Source organism: Colius striatus, chromosome 12 (assembly GCF_028858725.1).
Source record: "Colius striatus isolate bColStr4 chromosome 12, bColStr4.1.hap1, whole genome shotgun sequence".
NCBI classification, from domain to species: Eukaryota; Metazoa; Chordata; class Aves; order Coliiformes; family Coliidae; genus Colius; species Colius striatus.
In genome coordinates this window covers 5,520,162-5,543,658 of record NC_084770.1, presented here as the reverse complement: position 1 = coordinate 5,543,658, position 23,497 = coordinate 5,520,162, and the positions used below count along the sequence as shown (strand labels likewise).

The window sequence follows — 23,497 nt, the reverse complement described above, 5'->3', positions numbered from 1 at the left end:
GTCCCAGCCCTCCCAGTACAGCACAGGCATGTCCCCAGAATTGCCCCAGTCCCTCACACTGAAGACCAAAGGGCTAGTGGCAGCACTGGGGCTTCCATGAGTCGTGGGAGCTCTGTGAGGCCTCAGTCCAGTGCAGCTGGACTGGGGTAACTGGAAGAGTGTTGTCCCAGAGCCTGTGCCAGTCTTCCCTGGCACCAGTACGGGTGGCTGTGTGGCACACCCAGCCGGTGGCACTTGGCTAGCTGTGGGTTCTGTGGGCGGGCATATCTGTGGGTGGCACCTGGTCTAAGGCCCTGTCTATGTGCCACCATGGAGGTGCTGGGGACACAGTTCTGCTGTCTCTCTGCTGGTGGGCATCGTCCCCAGGTGCTGCACCCATAGCCCCTGCCATGGGTATAGCCAGGGCTGGCAGTGTGGCCCCAGCCATGGGCACTGGACCCTGCTATGGTCCTGTCCAGTGTCACTCTACAAGTACTACCCCATGGCCTCTATCCTGGTACTGTCTCCGAGGCCCCATGCCCCCAGCTCTCCCCTTAGCATACAACCCCCAAACTCAACAAGGCCAGAGCCTCCAACTCCCCCTGTTGCTGGGGGGGCTGCAGGGCACAGCCCTGCTCCTGTGAGGAAGAGACGGGGAGGCAGGTGGGCAATAGCTCTGGGTTTAATAAATATATCGGGACCCCCATCCACAGGCACCATAAATTATGTGACGAGCCCAGCTGAGCCGAGGTGGGCACAGCAAGATGGGGGCTGGAGGGATTTTACACTATGTACAAGGTGGGCACGATGCCCACCGCACGCGCCCACGGGCCAGGGGGGCTCGGAGCAGGAGGGCAACGGGTGCCCTGGGCTCCGGCAGCCTGGCCGCTGCCTGCTGGCAGGAGCGGGCAGGGCAGCCCGGGCACCGTGGCCACACCGAGACGGGGTGCCCAGGCTGGGCGCCTGGCCGCCTTCACTCTGCCGTGCTCCTCTGTGCCCCCACGCTGGGGGGCTGGGCGGCGGGGCACCCCCAGCCGCCCGGCCCGGCTGCACCGTCGCCCGGCTGCGCTCCGCTCCGGGCAGCCCTCGCTGCTCAGCGGCTCCACGCCTCCGGGCCGCCGGCCGACACCTTCTCCCGCACGTCCGGGGGCACGTCTGGGGCTGTGCGGGGAAAGAGGCGCTGAGAGACGGGCGGAGCGGGTGCCAGGAGGGTGCTGGGGTCGGTCCCGGACTCGGTTTGGGCTCAAGGGGGCGGGGGAGGTCGGGGGAGCCCTGGCACTCACGGCGGCACTTGGCGCAGCACGGGTTGTCCCTCCTGGCAGGGCTGGCGCAGGCGGCCGGCGGGCACTCCTGGCGCTGGCAGTGCGTCTCCCCCGACTGCGGGGCGGAAAGCGGGGCTCAGCACGGGGGTGGGGGGCTGAGCACGGCCGGCGGGGGGTGGCAGCTCCCCGGGGTACGGTAGGTCCCCGGAGTGCCCCCTCAGGCTGCTCTCCCACCCGTCCCGGCACGCGTCCCGGCACACTCACCACACACCAGCACAGGATACACTTCATTTCGCCGAAGGGTGGCACGGAGGGGTGCCAGCTCTCGTTGTTGAGGTACCAGCGGCGCCCGAAGCGGCACGCCCGCGGCCCGTCCGCCTGCATGCTGTCGGCCAGCTCGGGGATGCTCCTCTCCGGGGCTGCGGGGGAGGGCACGGGGAAGGGGCGGCACGCAGCCGGGCACCGGCGGCGGCGGCACCGGGGGGCGCAGGGGCCGGGGGGGTGGCGCCGGGAGAGCAGGGGGCGGGGGAGCCGGTACCTGGGCACTGCTTGCAGCAGTCGGAGGGGCTGGCGCGCACGGGGTTGGCGCAGGTGAGCCGCGGGCACTGCACCTTCTCACAGTGCACTTCGCCCGTGGTGCCCTGTGGGGAGCGCAGGGGGCTCGGCAGGGGGGGCACGAGGCACGGGTCCCCCTCCCGGGCTTGAGCTACAGTGCCCGGCAGCTCAGGGCAGCCAGCATGGGTGCTGGGGCAGGGTGGAGGTCTGGAGGGGAGAATTAGGAGCTACACTCACTTTGCAGGTGCAAATGGCACATTTGATGAGGCCAAAGGGGGGCACGACAGGGTGCCAGCGTGTGCCAGAGCCTCGCCATGTCTTGTCCCCGTCAAAGTAGCAGCCTGGGAAAGGAGAAGGAGGGGGAGTACAGCCCCCGTAGGGGAAGGTGGGGAGGCCAGGGGAGCAGACCTGGCCCCTCAGCCCATGCCTGCTGGGACTCACCCTCGCTACTATCCCGTGCCTTTTCCAGCTTCAGCTCCTCCTGCTCCATCTTCTTGTCTGCAAGGAAAAGAGGGAGGTGCAGAGGCTCAGAGTGGGATCTTCCCCTACTCATGGGGAATCCCCCTGCTCCCCTGGCCCCCTGCCTGGGAACCCTGGCCCCCAAGTACCCTCGCAGATTGGGCAGCAGAGATCCTCAGGGTGCACCTGGCGGGTACAGTTGAGGGGCTGGCACAGGATGGGGTCACAGATCACCGTGCGCTTCTGGGGGTGAGAGGGACAGGGCTCATTACAGGTGTGCGCTGCTGGTGGGTGCTGCTCTCCAGCTTGCTCCCCACCCCGGGCCATGCCTGGCAGCTGCAGATGGAGCATTTCTTGTCATAGTCAGGTGCCCAGCGGGTGCCATGTGCCCGGTGCTGCCCCTCGAAGAAGCAGGAGTTGGGGTCCTTCTGCAGCTGCTCCAGGTCCTTGCTCTTGAGGCCCTGCTCAGCCTCCTCTGGGGCCAGGCGGGTCCCTCCTGCGTGGCACTGGTTGGGGATGTGCACCTGGATGGGGGCATGGAGCAGGAGGGTTGGCACCAGCAGGGACCCAGCTTCCCCTACTCAGGGCTGGTGGAGGGGGCAACCATGACCACAGCACATCCCACGTGGGGCTGCTGGGACCTACCCGTCCCCGCATCTCGCCATGGGGATGGGCTTTGGTGCTGACTTGCAGGAAAGCGGTGCCCTGGGCCAGGTGCTGCAGCAGGTCGGTATCCAGGTCCTTCACCACCCCCTGAGCCTGTCAGGGTGAGATCAGCACCGGGGTGGGTGTGAGGGCTGGCCCGGTGCCCACTGTGGGACATCCTGAGTGGGTGCCCCCCTCACCTCGGTGCTGTAGAAACCCTTGAGCAGGCGCTTGTGCTGGTGGGGCCGGGCGCCCAGCTCGCCCAGCTCGGCCACTCCGTGCAGGTGGGCGCTCACGGTGCCGTCGGTCGGGCGGCCCAGCCCCGCCACCGAGATCTCGTAATGCAGGTGACAGTGCTCGTCCAGTGAGAGCCAGGCATGGCCCCCGGCCCCGCTGCTCACCGGGGGGGACACCAGCTGCCCCGCCAGCGCCACAGGCATCTCTGCACACAGACAGGGGCCATGAGAGGGGGCGGGAGGGAGCTGTGCCCCGCTGTCCCCCCTCTCCACCTCTGGTGCTCCCCAAGGTACCTGTGTAGCGGGCAAGCAGCCCGCTGTAGGGCAGGGAGATGATCTGGCCCCGCAGCTCACCCTCAGCCCAGTCCTTGGTGGCCACGTTGAGGAAGAGCTCGTTCTGCAGCAGCATGTGGGCATCGCGGGCGCTGGGGCTCTGCCAGGCACCTTGTGCCTGCCGCCAGTAGGACACCATGGGGTTTGGGACAAGGTCTCAAAGTGCCATTCCCCACCCAGTGCCATTCCCCACCCAGTGCCACCCAGCACTCACCAGCCCGTCCCTGTAGCTGGGTGTCATGTCGAACAGGACATTCCTCTTGCTCTTCCGCCGGGGTTTGGTCTCCAGCGTGATGCTCACCACCTCGCTGGCAGTGCCTACAACCTGCACCTACAAGAAGGGTGCTGAGGGGCAGCACCAGTGGGGAAGACACCCCTAGGGACCCCTGGGAGAGAGATCTGTGCCCCTCACTTACCTGGTACTCCAGGGTGCCATTCTCATGAAGTGCCAGCTTGGCCGAGCCCACGGCCCCTGTCTTGGTGGGCAGCAACGCGTCTGCTCCACACAGCACACTCTGGATGGCTTCAGCCCGGGGAGAGAGGCACGAGAGGGGGGAGAGGTTGGCATGGGGAAGCACAGCCACCCCCCCTGCACCCCGGGGTGCCCGGCGTGTGCTCACTGTCACAGCTGCGGCGGGTGGTGATGGTGCCCATGAGCTGGCGCGCATGCCGCCCCTCTGTCTCAGCCATGATGCGGAGCTGCCCCTGCACCAGCCACTGCAGCTCGTGGGCAGACAGCTCGCTCAGCACCTCTGCGAAGTCGGGGTCCTGCCAGGGAGGGCACGGTGCCACAGCTCAGCCCAGCACAGCGGGCGCTGCGGCTGGCGAGGCACGGGGGGAGCGACGGCTTTACCTCCGCAGTGATGTTGGCATGGATCTCCCGCAGCGTCTGGTCCTGGTGCAGGATGCGGACCCGCAGGGGCACCCGGGGTGATTCTGGCCATGGCACAGAGGGTTGGACTCGCTGGACCAGAGTTCTGTGAGCACCAGCCCTCTGCCTCCCAAACCCACCCATGTGCCTACCGCTCCCAAAACCCCTGCACCCAATCCCTCACTCTCTTGCCAGCTGCCAGTCCCATCCTGTGTGCCCACACACTGTTCCCCACTGCACCCCCAAATCCCTGCACAACCCACATCCCAAACTGGCACACTGGCCCCCACAGCCTATGAGCCGTCCAGCATCCTCTCACCCCACACCCCCCTGGAGGTACACATCCCTCTCCCATCCTTGCACACTCCAACCAGTGCAACAACCCCTGAGCACGCCCCCATCCCATGCCATGCACAGCCCCTATACCCACAAACCCAGCCCATGCTCCAATGCCCACCCCACAGATGCTGACCTATGCATGCTGAGCCACCCAGCTGCCCTCTCGCCCTACACAGTTCCCTGGGCAGTGCCAGGCTCCGTGGGATGCTCGTGCCCACCCTCACCCCCAGAGCCAGGCTCCAGCAGCCCCCGGGCCATGAGGATGAAGTGCAGGTTGTTCTCAGTGTCGCTCAGCGTCAGCATGGCCATGCCCCCAGCGCCCAGGTGTCCAGGGTCTGACGAGGTCAGGATGGCACCAAAAGTCTCTATGTGAGGAGAGGGGCCGTGAGGGGCATCGTGGGGGCACCTGCTGGGCGGGCATGCGGGAGCCAGACTCACCTGCAAAGAGTGCCCGGTGCTTGAGGATGTGCCCGTGGACCTCTCCGGATGGCTGTGCCCGTGTGATGAGGGACACGCGGAGCTGCTCCCCACGCAGAAGCTGCACATTGGCCTTGGACACTGTCCTCCACATCCCGCAGAGCTACAGGAGAGGGCAAGGATGGGCAGGGGCTGGGGGCCACTGCAGGCCCGGGAAAGGGAGAAAGGGAGGCCGTGCCCCCCATAGCCCCCCTATCCCTCTCACCATGCCGTCCTCGGGGGCAGCGCTCTTCTGCACGGGGTGTTCGAAAAGCACATTGCCCTCAGGGTCACTGAAACGCACCCGGCTCGGTCGCCCCAGCCTGTGGGCACCCAGGGAGTGAGCAAGGACCCCCTGCCCGGCCCCCCACCTCCTGGCACTGCTCAGCACCGGGCACAGGGGTGTGTTGGAGAGGGCACAAGGGGGTCACTCAATGATTTGGGGTGGGAAAGAGAAGGGTGATGTCCCCCTGGAGTGTGAGCTGCAGTCCCAGTGGGCACTGGCTCGGCACGGGTGCTCTGGGCTCCCCTACCCCAGGGCAGTGCCAAAGTGGCACTGAGCAGGCAGGGGGATCTCTGCTGGGAGAGTCGACAGGGCAGGACCCGCCGGGAGCCAAGCGCTCGGGCCTGGCTGTAAATAAGGAGCATTTTCGGCTCCGTTTGGCTCCCTCGGTTGGAGCTGGAAATTAGTCACCACTTTACTATGCAAAGGGGCCTGGAAGCGAGGAAGAGCAGAAGGAACTGGAGCGGGAAGGAGGGAGGGAGGGAGAGCAGAGGCTCCGCCAGTGGCGGGCATCCGGGGAGGGCAGGGCGAGGACGGGGGACCCCGGCGCAGCGCCCGCCGGTGCCCGCTGGTGCCAGCCCGGCGCCTGTGTCCCGCTGTACCCACGTCCCCCACGCAGCCCTGGAGCCGTTCCCGCGCCTTCCCGCTCCAGACCTGGAGGGAAGGGGCGAGGCCGCCCCGGCGCCGCGGCTGTGCCGCAATCCCGGCTGTTCCCCCGGGCTGCACCCCCAGCACATCTCCCCCTCCAAATCTCTCACCCTGCCGATGCCAGGCTGTGGCAGCACGGCGGGTGGGGGGCATGGGAGGGGAAATGGAAGCACGAGCACTGCAGCATCCCCCCGCCTTTCCCAAGGGGGTGCCCGCGATGCCAGCCTGCGGGGCGCGACTCACCGCTCGTAGCTGATGGAGAAGAGCAGGTAGGAGCGCAGCAGGGTGAAGCGAGCCTTGGCCACCGCGCTCGACGTGGGGTGCCAGGGCTCCGGGCCACTCGTCAGCAAGGCCACGAACTCTGGGGAGGGGATGCCAATGGTGGTGGGGGAGCACGGGAGAGTGCCCAGCCCCGCAGTGGCCCGTCCGGGCGGGCAGCTCACCTGTGCGGGCATCGTCACGGGCCAGTCCCTCGGAGCTGAGGTAGGAGCGGTCATTGTAGGCTTTGTCCAGGTCGTCACCCTTGTCCTGGAAGTACTCAAAGGTGTCGAAGTGGGGTGCAGCACTTTTCTCCGGGGGGCTCGGCAAGGCTGGCATGGGGTAGGCACAAAGGGAAGACCGTTGCACCAGGCTGCTCGTGCCCAAGAGCTGGGGGCAGTAATTAGTCCTCCCTCTCCCAAGGTAGACTGCGAAGTGCCCTGTGAGTCCCTGTGGGACCCTGTGTGGGGGGCAGGGGCCATGCTGGGCACAGGCAGGGGGACAGGTAGGGTGTTTAGCCCTGTGCACCCTCTCTGCACCCTCCCAGGGATGGCTGTGCTCACCCGGGCTTCCCCCTGCCCAGTACCTCATGGCAGCCAGAGGGCACTGGCAACCTCGGTAACAAAGCCAGCAGCCCTTTTTGGGGAGCATGTGCCCCCTCTTCCCACCCCCACGCGGGACCCTGTGTGCGGGGGGCTCCCCGCAGGGCAGTGCCCGCCGGCCTCACCTTTGGGGCAGGTGTGGCAGCAGTGCCCGGGCAGCAGCGTGGCCCGAGGGCAGGCGGGCACGGGGCAGTCCTGCTTCATGTTCTTGCAGTTCACTTTCCCCGCTGGCTTCCCTCGGCGGTTCCGCTGCTGCGAGGGGCGTGAAGAGCCCGGGAGAGCCGTGCCAAAGTGAGCCAAGGCTTACCAAGCTGTGCCAAAGCGTGCCAAGGTGCTCTGCCCCCCGGCATAGCCTGGCTCCCCCGATCCCGGCCCATCTGGAGCCCTCCCAAGCAGCCCGGACACCTTGCACAGCCCCCAGCTGCCTGTACGGCAGCCAAGGCTGGGCCCCCTCCCCACGGCCCCCAGCCGCCTGCCCAGCTGTGTGCGGCCCCGCCAGCCCCGGCCTCGGGGGGCTGCTCGGAGCCGGGGAGGGGGGAAGGGGGGACCCGGGGGCCATTCCCGAGGAGAGGGAGGAAGAATGAAGCCTAATCTTTTAAACCCTCCTTCTCCTCCCCGCTGCTGCGGCGGGGGGACCGCACACATCCAGGTGTCCGGCTGGCTGGAGGGACCCGAGGGGGGTGTGTTTGGAATGAAGGGGTCGGACTCCCCCCCTGCCAGCCCCCTCCCTAGCGGTGCCGGATCCTGGGGGATGCCCTGGGGGTGGGGGGGCTGCGGGGGCACTCACCGGCTCGCAGTGGCAGATGACGCAGCGCATGACCCCGAAGGGCTCCCCCAGGTCCGGGTGCCACGTCTCCTCCAGGGCATAGAATTGCCCCCCGAAAGCGCAACCTGCGGAGACGCCCCCCCGACCCCATCCCACCCACCGCCGGAGCTCCAGTCAGCTCCGGGCCGCGGGCACCCCCCTGCCTCAGCCCCGGCCGCTCCCGCCGCCGGTGCCAGTCCCGGGGGGGCGGGATGCGGGGCCCAAGAAGGTGGGGGGGGGGGGCTGTGGGGTTGAAGGACGGAGGTGCGGGTGGCAGGGACGGGAGCGCACGAAGCGGGGGTGCGGCAGCGGCTGGGATAGGACGGGGGGTGCCCGGAGGGAGGGGAGGAGGAAGGGGGTATCGCTCCTACCTGCCACCCCCCCGGCGGGCAGCGGGTCCGTGTCGGGCCGGATGGGCAGGGCGAGCTTGGGGCGGGCGGCGCGGCCGGGCAACAGCAGGGCGAGCAGCAGGAGCAGCGCGGCGAGCATGGTGCCGGCCGGCCGGGGCAGGCAGGCGGCCGGGGGCGGGGAGGGGGGGCCGGGCGCTGCCGGTCGCTGCCGCCGCCTCTGCCCGGCCGCCGGCTCCGGCTCCGCTTTATAGGCGGCGGCATGGGCAAGCGGGAGCTGCGAGCCCTGTGCAAACAAAGGCCCCGCTAATGAGGCGCAGGCAGCGGCCGGGCGGGGGGGGGGGGGACGCGCCCCCGCCGCGCTCCGACACCCCTCAACGCCCCCCCCCCTCCGCCCCCCGGGCCCCGCCGCCCCCCGCCGGGCACGGGCAGGCCCGCGGCACCCCGGGGCACGCAGCTGCTCTACCGGGCGTGAGGGACCGCCGGGCGCGGGGTGTCCTCTGGATCCCCCCCATGCGTTGTCTCCACCCCTCGGGTATGGGGACCCCCGGGCGCACAGCATCCCCGCCTGAGTGCCAGCCCCAAGGTGTGGGGTACCCGAGCGATGCCTTCATCACATGCCATCCCTCGGGCTGGGCGTCTTGGGGATACCCCCACTCCCCCCCAGTCCAGACAACATGCAGCGGGACGCAGGGCATTGTGGCGACACCACCACCACCCTCCACATCCCTTTCCCGGAGCTTGGGGTGCTCCTGGGCACTGGACATCCTGGATACACCCTCATCCTTGTACCTCTCCAGGACATGAGCCCCCTCGCCTCCCCAGGGAGTCCCCCACCCACATAAGTTTCCCCGGGAATAAGGCATTCAAATATCCTCCTCTATCCATGTACTCTCTCCTGGCGTGGAGCATTTCCTGGGCACGGGGCATCCCTGTCCACGCAGCCCACCTTCAGGCATGAGCCCTCCCAGGTCGTCCCCCCTCCCAGCGCCGCACATCCTGGGGACTCCTACATCCATGCAGCCCCCTCCCAGGCTACTTGCCACCCCACAACATGGGGCACTGCAGGGACCGGCCATCCACACAGTCCCTTGTGGGGGACACACCTCTCGCCCACAGCCAGCCCTTCCCAAGGACATACCGATCCTCCATCCACTCAGAACTCCTAGGCATTTACCCCCAAAGCATGTCCCCAGCTCCCCCCTAATCCACATTTCACTCTGCAAAGTTGCACACACCCCACATTGTGTGCCCCTGACACCCACGAATCTCTCTGGCTGCTGCCCACCCTGAGTAGATGAAGGCTCCAGAGTGGGACCACTGGCTCCTACACACCAGTGCCAGTGGCTGCAGGGGCACAGGAGCCCGGGTGACTGGATTCCCAAGCCGGGGGAGAGGAAGGGGCAGCCATGGAGGAGGCTGAGAGCAGCACCCAGCAGTCCCGCCCTTCACCCATGTGTGCCCAGGCTGGTGAGGGTGGTGGCAGTGGGCAGTGAGCAGAGACCATGGAAATGCATCATCCAGCTGGGGAAACTGAGGCACGTATCACGGGGAGGGGGGCTGGAGGGGAGGGGCTGCCAGCGGGGATGGGGTGCCACTCGTGTCCCTTGGCATCCCCACCGAGGGTGGCAGGGAGGGGTGGTGGGTGCGTGGCAGGCGGGCTCCCGTGCAGGGGAAGGCGGGTGGGAAGGGGAGGAGGGGGAAGCGCTGGGCTGCCAAAATCAACTCCGGGCGGTACAAACACCCGGCCAGCTGTGCGGTGTAGCCAGGGAAACACGGCACAGCTGGAGCACAACAGGCCCCTGCCTCCCCAGAAGGCTCCTCCTGGGCCTCCCCGTAGCCCGGCGAGCGGCTGGGGGGGCTGCAGCCCACCGCCCCATGCCCTCGATGCCAGCCCACGGGGCATTGCCCATCCCTGACTTGCCCACGGCCGCCCCAGCCCGTCCCCTGCCCTGGTCTGGCGCGTGTCCCCACGCAGCGGGCACTTCTCCCGGGGCACAGGGGCTTGGCCGTGCCAGGGCCTTGCCCAGTGGAAGGAGTTGGAGCTGGCGGCAAGGGCAGGATGGCATGCTGGCATCACCAGGGCTGGGACAGTGCCAGGGCCCTGGGCATCCCCTGGACACACCCCATGCCCGAAGCTCTGCTCCTTGCATGCATGTTCTGCAAGCGGGGACCATGCCCGGCAGCATGGCACCCCCCAGCCTAGTGCCCTCCCTGCTGTCCCTGGCAGTGCCACCAACCTGTCCCCTCTCTCTCCCAGTGTCCCCACTGTCCCCGGGTCCTGCAGCACGGCGGGCAGCGGCAGGCTGGGGTCTGCACGGCTATGCCAGTATCCCCACGCCATGCCCGCTGTGGTGCGGCAGCAGCCCTCAGCGGTGGCAGGATGAGAGCAGGGAGGAGGCAGGCAATGGCTCCCGGCTGCCACGCCGGTGCCAGGAATCCGGTGCTGGCTCCGCACACCCAGAGCTCGTCACAGCCTCCCAGCTCAGCCGTGGGATGCAGGGAAGCAGCCGGGGATGCTCCCTCCCCTTTCCTGGGAAGAGGAAGCAGAGACAAGGAACTCACCTGGCCACAGCCCTGGGCACAGGGGAAACTGAGGCACGGGGTGGCAGCATGGATGGATGGGAGCCAGGTTGAAGGCTGGCATGGGGCCTGGTGAGGCAGGAGGGTGCTGGGCATTCCTGCCCAAGGTGGGGGCATTGCCACTGCAGTGGGGGCATGTGGGCAGGGAGGGCACAGATATCCCAGCTGTGCCCAGGCATGCCTCACCCCCAGCCCAGGCTGCCCTGGAAACGTGCCCTAAGCCAAAGGGCAGAGCACGGCTTCAGTGCCTCAGGGATCTCTGTGCCGCTGGGGAGGGGGTGGCACTGGGAACGGGCCCCAGTCCCACCAGCTGCTTCCCAGCACCCACACATGTGTGCCGGCAGCGCCCTACACAAAGGCAGGAGCCAGGCCTGGCGTGGGCACAGCCCCAACAGGGCTACGGGCTGCGGGCAGCTGCAGCTGCATGGGGCCGGAGCCGGCCGGCCGCTGGCAACCCCGGGCACCCTGCCGGGCACCCGCATCCATCCAGCACCCTGAGCCAGAGCAGGCGCCCGGCGCAGCCCCAGGCGGAGAGGTGGTGGCCCTGTGGGGTGGGACGCCCCGATGCCGCCCTCCAAAGCAGCCTGCTGTGCCAACGAGGCATCGTGGGCACGTGCCCTGTCCAGCGGTGAGGGTCCCGCAGAGGGTCCCGGAGGGCCGCGGTGCCGAGGCCGTGGCGTGCCTGGCGTGGGGGTGTCAGGGCAGGCTCTGCCAGCGTTCCTGCCCCACGCAGCTCCCTATTGTCTGGCCTCATTAGCTGCTGCCTGCTCACGGCTTTGAACATGAGCTGGGCTCGGGGCGGCAGGAAGGAGCCTCTGCTCCCCAGGGATGGGGGTGAAGCGAAACCGTATGCCCTGGCCCCCCATCCCACGGCCTCCCACCGCCTCCCAGGCACCCCAACCCCCTCTCCTCATCCCCGTGCCAGGCGTGAGTCTGGAGCCGAGATGGCACAGGGGCAGCCCCTCTCTCCAAAAAGCCCCCCCTTGCCTGCCCCGCCTTGGTGCGGGGCGCAGGGAGCCCGTGGCCTCCCCAAAGCTTTGTGCTTCCCCGTGACTAATCCCCCCCCGGGCTCGCACACACGCGGCAGGGCGGGGGGGGGGCGGGGGGGCTGTCGTAATGGGTGGAAATATCTCATAATTCACGTTGGACACGGGGATTACAGCTGTTCCGGCAATATTTGCACAACTGGTAGGCGGCTTGCAGGGCTGGGCTGCCCCAGATGAGGGCCAGGGGGGTCTGGGGATGGGAGGACATTTTGGGGTTGGCAGATTTGGGGCAGAGGATGCAGCTTTCAGGGTGGGGGGTGATGGAAGGGGGAGCAAAGTGGCTGTTTTCTCTCTGCAGGCACGTGGAGTTTATTACTGAGAGCGTGTTGCGGCCTGGCAGGGTTGGCTGGGGCTCCCACCTCCAGCCTGGTCCACCACGGTGGGCACAGCTCCGGGAGTGGGATGGGGATCCCACAGCATCCTCTGCCCCACCAAGCAGATCCCAGCCGTGCCTCGGGGCACGGTGCCCGCTCCCAGCACCCTATCAATGCCATAGAGTTCCCTGCTTATAGGAGCACCCAAAGGCGCCTGTGTGACCCTGGCCCCAAGTGTCCCTTCCTCAAGGGCCCTGCATGGTGAGGGAGCGGGAGGAAGGCGGGGGGCATGCAGGGCATGGAGGGCCGTATTTGGCATGGGGATTAGCAAGCTCCCAGAGTGATGGTGGTCTCCCCCTCTTCCCACCGGACATGCAGGCAAATATTTGTGCCCAGACTTCGCAGGACAGCGAGAAGGAATTTCATTCTTGCGCCCACCTGCGGCTTGGCTGCCTGGCATTAACCCCTTCACTGCCTCATGGGATGGAGGGAGTGACGCCCTCCTGGGACCCCCCCGTGCCTCCTATGGGGTGGGGAGCTGGGTCGAGGAGCAGGATGGGGAAAGGGAGCCCTGCTACAGGGCAGCGCTGGAGGGTTTGCCCGTGGGCATCCTCTGGGCAGCACCCTGGGCTTTGTACCAGGGTGCCGGGCAGTGCATTGCCTGCCAGTTTGGGAAAGGTGGGGAGAACCCTGCCAGCCTTCACCCCCCACGCTGTGACATCCTGGCCGAGGTGCCCCTTGCAAGCCCGTTGGCCCAGCAGCACCAGGGTGTGTTTCTGAGGTGGGCTGTGGGGAGCAGAGCAGGGTGCTGAAGCCAGTGTGGAGCAAGACTTGCCCACGGATGTTTATTGGTGATTTTCAAATGTAAGAACAGGCCCGGAGGGGTTAGTGGGCACCCAGCTCCTGGGGGCTGCCCGTGCTCAGGGAGGGGGCCAACCTGGACAGAGGGTCCCCCACTGCCTGGCACCCCCAGAGCCCCGCTGTGCTCCTTTCCCTGGCCCTGGGGCCAGCTGTGCCCTGAGCAAACGGGGCTGTTTGCTCACGCCGGATTAGCCGCTCTCTTTGTTCCTTTGACTTTCTCCTCCCTTTATGATGGACTCTTTTATGGGGGCTTCAAAGTAGGGACCAGGACCCCCCCTTCCTGCCCCTGGAAGCTCAGGTTTGCTTCCCATCCCCCGCCTTCCCCCACCCTGCACTGACATCCTGGAGATGCCCACGGAGAACATCTGGGTGGCCTGAGGGGACTGCAGCTGTGCCACCCATCCACGGTGTCCCCCTCTTTCCCCCTCCCCTCCACTATTGCCTGGCACCTCCGGCTGCTCTTGACACCTCGGCGAAGTGGGTGCGAACGGTTGCCCTCCTCCCTGCCCTCCCCCCAGCAGGATTCCCGGCACTTTGCACCCTGTAAGGAGAGGTGGGAAACTTGGCACCAGGATCCGGCCAGCTGCACAGCCCCTCGGCCCCCGACCGGCTTCCTGCCCCCTGGCACGAGCAGCGAATGCTGTTGCATTGCCCTTTCCAGCAGCAGAATACCAGGCTGCCCACAGGCGTGGGCTCCCATGGCCCACCAGCTTCTGGCACGGCTCAAAGGGAGCGTTTTGGAGTGAAGGGACTAGTTCAGACACCTTGAGGTGCCTCAGTGCCTGCTGGGGTCAAGCATACCTCTGGTTTCCAGCTGCCTTCTGGTTCCCCTTGATGGGTTCGTTTGGTTCGTGATGAGGGCGAGTAGGGAGCACGGCCACCGCAGCTCTCCAGCCTGGCACGGGCAGCAGCTTTGCATGCAGGGAGGCATGAGGACCTGGGCACGGCAGGGACTGGCGTGGGGGGCGGTGGCGGGAGCAAGGCCAGCACCGGCAGAGGGGCTGAGGGAGCTGACAGTCGCGTTTGCAGCTTGTCACGTCCGCAGAGACAGGGCACGGCCATGCAAGGGAAGCCTGGAGGTGTTTGACCCCGCTGCTGCGTCTCCCATGTCTCCTGCGTCTCACAGCCGCGCCCCGGGCGACTTGGACCGTGGCCTCACCCCCTGGAACAGTGGCACCCGCTGAACCCCACCGGCCGGGCACCCCACAACCTGCAAGGTGGGCTGCCAGGGGCTGAGCGGGACACAGGGCAGGCGAGCGGGGCCGTGATGTTTACTTGGACTGCTGTCACCCAGCCAGGCGCTGCCGGGAATCGCCGGCTGCAGGGACAGGGTGGGAGCGTGCAGGAGTGGGGCTGCGAGCAGGAAGCACAAGGGTTGTGGGGAGACCAAGGGTGAGAGGATGTGAGCTTGGGGAGGGTGTCCCCACTAAAGGGAAGCGGCCCCAGGGGTTATCGGAGTGTGTGCCCCGATCTGTGCCGCAGGAAGCGTGTGTGTGTGCACAGGTCTGAGTGTGCACAGGGTGGGTGTGTACACGTGTGCCAGACAGACACACACGTGCAAGTACATAGGGATGTGGGGCTGTGCCCTCCTGGCAGCCAGACTAGGTGGCAGCTGGCTTTACCTGGGGAGGTGTCACAGCCATGCCAGGCCCTGGTGCTGGACACACCTCCAGTGTTTCTTCTACCCAGGGAAGGGACATCCCCACCTTGCCCCAGCAAACAATGCACCAGGTAAAACAGCCCCAGGGAGTTCTTGGCAGTCCAGTCCTCCCGTGCTCCATCACCCTCCCCAGCTCGGAGGGGTCCCTGTGCACTGCTGTCACATCTGGCATCTCCACCTCTATGAGCCATCTCTGAGTGGCAGATGCAGGGATTGGAGCTCACCTCTGAGTGAGGGTCACTGGGGTTGGGGCCCACCTCTGGGTGAGGGTCAAGAGGGATGAGGTCCACCTCTGGGAAGGGGTAACTGCTTGGTTTCAACCTCTGGCTGAAGCTGACCAGGGATGGTGTCCATCACGCATCTGGGTGAGGGTTTCCGGTGCCCTTCCTGCCTGGCTGCCACCGTCAGGAGCAGGGTCCTGGCAGGGCTAGCGGTGCTGCAGCCACCCTGCGTGCCACCACCGCTGCCATCTCTTCTGGCAGGTCTGCCTTCACTCCCTGGACGGGCACAGCCGAGGCGGCGACCGCTGGGCACTCAGGCCCCGGGGCAGGTGAGCAGCCCCGGCGGGTGCCTGGGGACGCCCTTCCAGCGCCTGAGCCAAGGGAGGAAGCGGCCGGAGGCAGGAAGCCGTCCCCCGGGCCCAGGGCCCCCGCTACGGTTTTGCTCGAAGGTCATCGGCGACACAACAGGAAATCGCGCTGCCTCGGCTGGGCGGCCGGGCCGGGGCCGCAGCACCGCGTCGCGCCGTCCCGGGGCTGCTCCCGGCCCCCGGCCCCCCGTCCCGGCTGGGCAGCTCGCGGGGGGCCCGCGGCACTGCTGCCCTCCATGGAAGGGGGACGGGAGCCGGGGAGCAGCCGCTGGCCCCAGGGTGGAAGATGCAGGGCCGAAGCCCCCAGCTGAGCATGGAGCTGAACAGTGAGTGTGCGGCTGACGGGGGACAGGAGCGAGCAGGAAGGGCTCCACACCCGGCCCCGGGAGACAGGCTGCGCCCAGGGCTCTGGGGACAGGTGGAGTGCCGAGCTGGGCGGCCGGGCAGGTGGATGCAGAGAGATGCCCATTGCCAGCATGGGCACACACCGAGCACAGGGGTGTGCGGGGCGGCAGTGTGGCAGAGGGCAGCACAGGCAGGCGAGCTGCAAGACTGTGCAGCCCCTTGGCATACACCACTGGCCTTTTAGCACGGTGGGGAAACCTCAGCTCTCCCCAGTGAGCACTGGGCCCCTGCGCTGACTGACCCCAGGGCAGTGCCAGGCAGTCCTCAGGTCCCCGAGACCTCCCCCTGCACCTCCAGGCCCCACTCAGCTGCGGCAGGGGGTTTCACTGCAGGTATGGCCCTGGGCAGGAGTTGCTCAAGGTAACCCCATCTCACCCAGGACTGCTCCTCCTCACATCCTTTCTCCTGAATATGGAAGAGGGTCACGCCAGCCCAACCCGGCTGGTCTGTGACAACAGACTCATCCAGAAGTACATCGGGGAAGCCAAGGACATGGAGAAGAGAGTGGTGAGGAGACAGTTCTACCCGAAAACTACATGACCAGGGACAAACACAGCTCCTGCTAATCTCACCTTGGCATCTCTTCTGCCCCCCAGGACCAGTGCCAGGCCCTGCCTATGCTCAGCTGCCCCGTGGTCCTGCCCTTGGTGGACTTCAGCCTCCAGCAGTGGAAATCTCAATCGGTGAGAGGGGCTGGGAGGATGGTGCTGGCACCAGGGCACACATGGGGCTGGAGAAGGAGCCTCCAGGGATAGCACAGGCATCCGAAATACTGAAGGACATGTCTGTGGGCATACTTAGCAACACAGAGGTGGGGAAAGAAGGGTCGGATCCATCCAGACCTAGGGCGGGCAGAGGAACACATCAGGCCCGGGGCACAGCCCACTCTCTGCCTGCTCCCCTAGAACGAGAGCAAGCGGCAGGAGATCCTCTGCGACCTGTCCCTGCTGGTGGCTGCAGTGGCCGGGGCACAGAGGCAGGTGCCCCACGAGTGTGGGAACAGGCAGCTGAGCCAGCTTTACCGACACGCCAGCTCCTTCCTCCTGCTCCTGCAGACCTTCAGCTGGGAGGTGAGGCCTCCCCAGCCCAAGCCGGGCTGCCCTGCTGCAGGTGCCAGCTGGGCTGCATGTGATGGCTTTGTCACCCCTGTCACCTCTCAGGCAGGGCCCTGGGAGCCAGGCTGCTCCCCACGCTCCGTGGAGCAGATGCACGTCAGCGGCATCTTCCTCACCTACCGGCAGCTGGTGCAGGGCAAGCTGCGCTTCTTCTTCCACCACCTGGCCAAGGACTTGTGCACACGAGGCCAGGGGGGTGGCAGAGAGCCTCGCTGAGGCCTCGCCCCCGGCCCCAGGTCAGAGCAATCCTGCTGGGCAAGCTGTGCTCTGGGAAAGGGTTGGCTCCTGTTACTCCAGCCACCTCCGAGGCAGGCGGCAGCAGCACCCCGCACCAGCTGGCACAGGCCGTGCTCCCACGCGGGCAGGCACCTCTACTGTGAATGCTTTACTATTAAAGAGCTATTTTTCTAAAGGGCTGTGTCCTCCTTTCCCCACCCCCCACCCTGCTGTGGGAGGCCGCTGTGCGAGGCAGCCCCTCGGGAAACAGCTCCCTCCCGCGGCCACTGACAGCTCTGCAGGACCCAAGGGCTCTGTCAGGCAGCAGGACAGCAGCTCCCATCCCTCACCCACCTGTCCCTGCCCAGCCCCAGCACAATCCCTGCCAGGGGAGGTGACAGAGTCCGGGGCAGGTCTGGGCTGCCCATCCTTTGCCCTGCGCAGGGGTACCCGCTCCCCACCAGCCTCGACTCCCAGCCAGCAGAGACAGACCTAGAAAACACATCTCAGTTTAATAAAGAACAAGGCCAGCCTGGTTCTGGGAGCAGCACCCAGTCCCGGGGCTGACAGGTAGCCATCCTACCACAGAGCCAGGGCTGTACCCACTTCTGATGTCCGGGCAGGCAGGACCACAGAGCACCCAGCATGGTCTCTAGTCAGTCATTGGGCACCTCTCCTCATGAGAGGGGGCTGTGGGTCCCAGCAGGAGTCAGGAGAGGCCAGGATGAGAAAGGGAGACTGGCCCTTCCTCCCCCAGCGTGGGTGCTGGGACAGGATTCGGGGTCAGAGGGCTGGTGTTTGCTGTCCAGGAGGTCTCTGGGGCAGCCCGTGGAGGTGGGAGGTGTCCTAGAAGGCCAACTTCTTCATCAGCAGGTAAACTCGAGAGTCCACTTCAAAGCCATGCAGGTTGTTTGCATCCCCCTGCAGCCGCATGAGCAGTCCCCCGTAGGACACGTAGGCAGAGCTGGGGCGGGAGCAGAGGGGCAGTGAGCCAGAGCAGCCCCCAGGAGCCCTGGGCTGTAAGCTTGGGGCCTACCCCACACCAAACCAGGGCAGCAGTGCCCCCCAGCCCGCCCACAGGCACTCACAGGCGCGTGGCTGCCTCCGTGGAGGTCTCATCCCCCTCGATCCGGTACACCTTGCCATACATCACGTACTCAAACTGGTCTGCCCTGGAACAGGACGGGGAACTCAGAGAAAAGCCAAACCCGGGGGTTCCCCAGCTGAGTGTCCTTTGGGAGGAGGTACCCCACAGGCACTTGAACTTCTCCCTCAGCCCCTGCCCCATGGGTCCCGGTACCTGGAGGGCCTGTCGTCTGTGGGGTTGTACTCGCCATCATCCAGCGTGCCGTCCTCGTACAAGGTGCTGGCGATGACCAGGCGGAATTTGTCCCCTGCAGGAGAGGTCAGAGGGGCACTGAGAAGGGGGAGGGAACTGCCAGAGCAGCAGCTGCCACAGCAGATCTTGGGGTGGGAGTAAGGAGCGGTCCCAGTGGGTTTGGCACAAACCCCATTCCTGCCTTCAGGCCTTCAAGGGGATGGGGGGAAACAGGAGGTCACAGTGGCTCCTCTGTCTCCCCATTCCCTACAGACACTAGTCACTGCCACAAAGGGAGACCAGAGCCACCATGACACCACTTCTGGTGTTTTCCTGAGACACAGCAGGAGATGCATGGGGAGAGTCCTAGAGAGCTTGGCTGGATGCTGGGAAGGTACACAAGACCCTGCAGCACCAGATCCAGCCCCTTTACATTTCCTTGAGGGCAAGATACCCTTTTCCACATGTTTAGCATATTTAGCTACGGAAGCTTATTTCAAAAGGTCTCCCTTAAAGCTTGGTGGCCACCAGCTGAGGCAGTTTCCTTAGCCAGCATCTCCAGCCAGAGATAAGCACAAGCAAATACAGAGTGGGGAGAAACAGAACTCAGTTCAGCCCCAGCACAGAGAGTGCCCAGTGCCTCCTGTGACCCAAGGACAGCACCAGGGCCTGAGCAAGTCTGAGACTGCACATCCCTTGTCGACAGCAACCACAGTCTCCCTCCACCCAGCACCACTAGGCACCTCTCTAACCTCACTCACCCAAGCTGGCAGTGGCTCAGGCCTGGCAGCCTGCTGGCTTACCGAGGTCCACGGGGTAGATCTGGATGTTCACGTCCAGGATGAGGTCCATCTTGAAGGACTCGCTCTCACAGTGCAGGCGGGACACTGGGGAGAGCAGCAGTGTCAGCGACAAGTGCAGGGAAGCTCGCCAGGGCCTAGGTGGGAGCAGGGTCCCGGGGCCGGGGAGTTCGTGTTCCCAGCCCAGGCAACTGGAGGCGAAGCGGCGGCCGGGGTTCGGAGCTGCGTGCCGGAGCCGGGGCGCTGAGCGAGGCGTGCGCGGGGAGCGCGGCAGGGGGAGGGCTGGAGCGTCCCGGGCGCCGCGGAGAGGCTGAGGGAGCGGGGCGGGTGCCAGGCGATGGCGCCGGGCCGGGGCACGGGGGCCAGCGCTGGCGGGAGGGGCACGGACGGGTGACGGGGGGCGGCGGGAAGGCGGCGCCCTCGGGACTCACCACGGTCGAACTTCTTCCCCTCGGGGTCGATGTCCTTCACGTCGAAGATGTCCTCGAACAGGATCCCGGCCATGGCGCCGGCGCCGCGCCGCTTCCGCCGGCCAGCCGCGCGCCTCCGCGGCCCGGAAGTGGCCTCTCGGGTGGGCGGGGCGATCCCCGCGCCTGCGCGCTGCTGCCGCCCGCCGCAGGGCTCCGCGCGGTCCTAGCGCCCGCCGGTCCCGAGACGGCCCTCCCTTCCCCTCCCGCCGCGCTGGGCATCGCGGTGTGGGGGTCACTGCAGCGGGGGTGCACTGCAGAGGGGGTGCACAGCAGTGGGAAGTGCATTGCCGGGGGAGTGCACTGCAGCGGGGGTACACAGCAGTGGGGGTGCACAGCAGTGTGGGGGTCACTGCAGCGGGGGTGCACTGCAGAGGGGGTGCATAGCAGTGGGAGGTGCATTGCCGGGGGAGTGCACTGCAGCAGGGGTGCACAGCAGTGGGGAGGTCACTGCAGCGGGGGTGCACAGCAGTGGGGGTGCACAGCAGTGGGGAGGTCACTGCAGCGGGGGTGCACTGCAGCGGGGTGCACAGCAGTGGGGGTGCACAGCAGTGGGGTGCACAGCAATGGGGGTGCACAGCAGTGGGGTGGCGGTGCATTGCCAGGGGTGCTGCATTGCCGGGGCGGTTGCGCTGCAGAGGGAAAGCACACCGTGTTGAGGGCCCGCCAGCGTCCCCGGCGTGGCTGTCCCCGGAGGATCCCGCAGAGCCTGTCGTGGTGGCGGTGGGAGGGGGGGGATAAAGGGGTTGGACCCCTCGGGGGACAGTTCCGGAGGGGTGGGGAGGGGGCCTGCCCGGCCGGCCAGTACCGGCAGAGGGAGCTGCGAGGCCGCGGATGGCACCGCGCGGAGCCGCGCACGCCACGACGTCGCCCGCGGCAACGAACGGGCCCCGGCCAGCGACCCACGCGTGGGGAGGTCCGAGCTGCCCCATGGAGACGTCGCAACCCGCGTGTCCCGTAGTCCCCACTCCCTCTCGCCCTCGTCTCGAGGCGTAGAGCGGCTTTCCCCGAGCCTCCCGGCTGGGCATCGGTGCCGTGAGCTGCGCAGACTCAGCCAGCGACGGGGCCCGGGGGCTTCAGCCCCCGCCAGCTCCTTCCTCCTCCCACGCCACACACGCAGGGGAGGGACGGGACAGGTGACGACCGTCACCCGTGTCCTGCCGATGAACCATGAGGGAGCGCGGGGCGGTCTCGCACGTCGGGGGGCCACGGGGCGCTCGCTCGCCTGGCATCTGCTCGGGAGCCGCCGGCGCGGGGTCGAGAGTTCATCCTTGAGCCCCCCCCAGCCCCCAAATGCCACCGCCAGTCTGCATTAACTGATTCTTCCCTGGCTCGGGTGAGATGGGGCAGCGAAGACCCTGGGCCCCGTTGGGCACGGGGTGTCCGCCCGGACGCGACACGGAGATGGGCACGGAGTACAGGGCAAATGTAGGGGACGGAGCAGGGGAAGGCGGGTGGCACCACGCTATGTGTGTGGCACATGCCAGCAGCTCGCTGGGGCCCGCGGTGCTGTGCCGGCGGATCTCTATGGGACGTGGGTCCCAGTGGGTGGCCTCAGTGCCCGCAGGGAGGTGGCAGCGCGGTGACACAGCCCACGCTGTCCCTGGGAGCCCCACAGCTCCGGGGGCTCGGCGGCACTCGGAGCCGAGGTGCTCCTGCCCGTCACGAGATGTCTGTGGTACCCAGAGCCACCCAGGTGTGACCTCTCCACGGCATGACCCCCCCCGTGACACAGTGCCAGCGCATGACACGCAGCGGGGGCGCTGGCGTGCGGGGGTCGTGCTGTGCCGGGGGGCCCTTGAGGGGATGTGCGGGCGGTTCACGACGGGGTCACCCCGCCGCGGTGGCACTCAGCGGGGACAGCCTTAATGCGCTGCGACGTAACCGCAGCTCCTTCTAATGATCGTCTGGGCGGATGACCCCCCCTCCCCAGACCCGCGTCCCCTCCCCACGCTGCCCACCCGGGCTTTGGAAGGCAGGCACAAACCTCCATGCCTGAGTGCGGAGCCCATGCCCTGGCACCCCGCGCGGTGCAGAGGGTGAGGTGTGGACAACCCCTGATCTCCCTGACAGCCCGCACCCCGCAGTGCCCCTTCCCGTTGCGGGGCTGGGCTGCGGGGGGCCCGGGGCTGTGCGCATTGCCAGCGGGTGGCAGCAGCACACCGAGCATTGGCAGAGCACCCCCGGGGCCGTGCTGCGTGGGGGACTCCGACCCCGGCCAGACTCACCAGTCTGGCCAGTTGCCCCCTCCAGCATCCCTAGGATGACATCTTAGTGGGATGTGACCCACTAGGCACGGACCAGACATCTGGGGAAGGGTGGCACGGGACCCAGGGCTGTTTCTTGGGGAGGGGCCAGTGTGCCAGCCCCTCCATGCTCAGTAGTAACCCCAGGGAACTCAATGTGATTCAGGCTGGAGGGGGGCCTGGCACGCCTGTGCCTCCCCCTTGGACGCTCTCAGTGCCACAGCTGACTGACATCAAAGGCTTATCCCACCCGTTTGTCCTTGGCTGCCCCCGCTGAGAGCTGGCACAGGGGGTGCGGGCGGGCAGGCAGCTGGGGCCCGTGCTCGCCAGTCGGCCAGGCAGCCCCCGGGATGCTGCTGCCCGCAGCCCCCGCCAGCCGGCACTGCCGTCTGTCTCCCTGCCCTTGCGGGACCGGGGCACAGCTGAGCCCCGACCCCGGGTGCGGGTGGGCACGGCCCCGTGCGGGGGTCCTGGGCACACAGCCACCTGCAAGGCCAGCTGGTTGGGGAGGGGAGGGAAAGGTTTCCAGCTGCCCCCCAGAAGCCATGGGGCTGGGGTGGCAGCCTGGCATGGCCCCAAAATGCTGGACACTGGCTCTGTGACATGGCCACAGTGCCAAGCCGCCACCTCAACTGCAAGCTCAGGCAGCCTATGGGGCAGGATCATCCAGGGGGTGTCTGGCCCTGGTGTGAATCTGTCTGGGGTTGGCAGAGGATGGGGCACCATGCTTTCCCCTGCACTACATCCCCATCTGCCCTGGCTGTGCCCATGTGCCTGCTGCCTCGCTGACCCTGTGCCACGCTGTACCATGCTGTGCTGTGCTGTGACACATGTGAGTGGGTAACCAGAGAGACCCATGTGTCTGCTTAATGCCAGTCCCGTGCTGTAGGGGCAAGCACAGTCCTGGTGTAGGTGGCCGGAGTGGGTTGGCACTGCCTCTGGTGCCGTTGCCTCGGGAGTGCCTGTTTGCCAGCCAGGTGCCTGGCGTCACCTCCTTATCTGGGATTAAACAAACCTCCCCCAGATCCGGCGCCAGGTGCTGCCCCTGTGCCGGTGGGACCAGCCTTACCCTAGGGTCTCCCCATGCCTGCTGCCTGCAACACCCATGCTGGATTGTTGGGGGGCACCCAGGCCATGAGTCTCTGGGGTGAAGAGCCCCCCAAAAGCTGAGCCTGGGCTCCCATCTGGTTGTGCTGTGGTCCCTGCGGTCTCTATGAATCGGTGCAGCCAGGGCAGGCATACCCCAGTGGGGAGAGATACCCAGCCAATGCCTCCAGAGCAGGGCACAGTGGGCACCGTCTCTGCCCCTCACCTTGGGGGATCCCTAAAATCTCTCAGCACAGGGGGGGCTCACTGGGGGGGTCTGCCTTCCCCACTGTGGCCACTCTGGTGCCTGTACCCCTCGTGTGGCATAGCCTGGCCGCTCTGGTGCCCACGGTGCCAGGCTGCCCAGAGTGGGGGTGCAGCCCTCCCTCCATTAACCACTTGGCTCTTATCTCCTACCAATAAACTCACAGCCTCCGCTCCTTTCCTTTGAGAGGCGGCCAGGTCTCCCTCTGCGGGCGGCCTTTGAGGACCTGCCGCCAGCCATCGCCGGGTGGGCTGCCTCCAGATGCCTTTGCTGGGCACAGGGATGGGGTTTTGGGCACTGCACTGGTGAGGGGGTACTGGGGACAAATTCCAGCACTGCAAAATGGACCTGAGGGTAAATGCAGAGGAGCAGTGGGTCTGGAAACCCGCCTGGACCCATGCCCATACCCACTGCTGCAACCCTGTCTGTACCACCACACATACCCCTT

General features: G+C 66.9%; 3 protein-coding genes across 4 annotated transcripts; 1 reads left to right on the top strand and 2 right to left on the bottom strand.

The window, feature by feature from the left end:
• Positions 1 to 659: 659 nt before the first annotated feature.
• On the bottom strand, positions 660 to 8,238 carry CHRD (chordin). Its single transcript, XM_062005783.1, has 23 exons — positions 8,103 to 8,238; positions 7,714 to 7,817; positions 7,052 to 7,178; positions 6,510 to 6,656; positions 6,310 to 6,427; positions 5,362 to 5,458; positions 5,118 to 5,259; positions 4,904 to 5,044; positions 4,323 to 4,405; positions 4,090 to 4,237; positions 3,886 to 3,992; positions 3,684 to 3,800; positions 3,431 to 3,587; positions 3,101 to 3,342; positions 2,901 to 3,014; positions 2,585 to 2,779; positions 2,405 to 2,498; positions 2,238 to 2,294; positions 2,034 to 2,137; positions 1,780 to 1,882; positions 1,506 to 1,660; positions 1,263 to 1,356; positions 660 to 1,140 (listed from the first exon to the last, which is right to left on the bottom strand). The coding sequence occupies exons 1-23, from the start codon at positions 8,218 to 8,220 to the stop codon at positions 1,073 to 1,075; spliced, it is 2,832 nt and encodes a 943-aa protein (XP_061861767.1). The 5' UTR covers positions 8,221 to 8,238; the 3' UTR covers positions 660 to 1,072.
• Positions 8,239 to 15,279: 7,041 nt separating this feature from the next.
• On the top strand, positions 15,280 to 17,025 carry THPO (thrombopoietin). The gene is made up of 5 exons (XM_010205324.2): positions 15,280 to 15,457; positions 15,916 to 16,043; positions 16,133 to 16,219; positions 16,442 to 16,606; positions 16,697 to 17,025. Exons 1-5 carry the CDS (start codon positions 15,418 to 15,420, stop codon positions 16,865 to 16,867), a joined length of 591 nt encoding a protein of 196 aa, XP_010203626.2. The 5' UTR covers positions 15,280 to 15,417; the 3' UTR covers positions 16,868 to 17,025.
• A 335-nt stretch (positions 17,026 to 17,360) lies between these two features.
• Positions 17,361 to 19,545, bottom strand: POLR2H (RNA polymerase II, I and III subunit H). Of its 2 annotated transcripts, XM_062005800.1 has the most exons (5): positions 19,417 to 19,545; positions 18,989 to 19,072; positions 18,168 to 18,261; positions 17,956 to 18,039; positions 17,361 to 17,831 (listed from the first exon to the last, which is right to left on the bottom strand). In XM_062005800.1, exons 1-5 carry the CDS (start codon positions 19,487 to 19,489, stop codon positions 17,714 to 17,716), a joined length of 453 nt encoding a protein of 150 aa, XP_061861784.1. In that variant the 5' UTR covers positions 19,490 to 19,545; the 3' UTR covers positions 17,361 to 17,713. The 2 variants fall into 2 exon arrangements, with proteins under 2 accessions (XP_061861784.1, XP_061861786.1); XM_062005802.1 differs by lacking the exons at positions 17,956 to 18,039; positions 18,168 to 18,261 and having other exon boundaries at positions 17,734 to 17,831.
• Between the last annotated feature and the right edge of the window lie 3,952 nt (positions 19,546 to 23,497).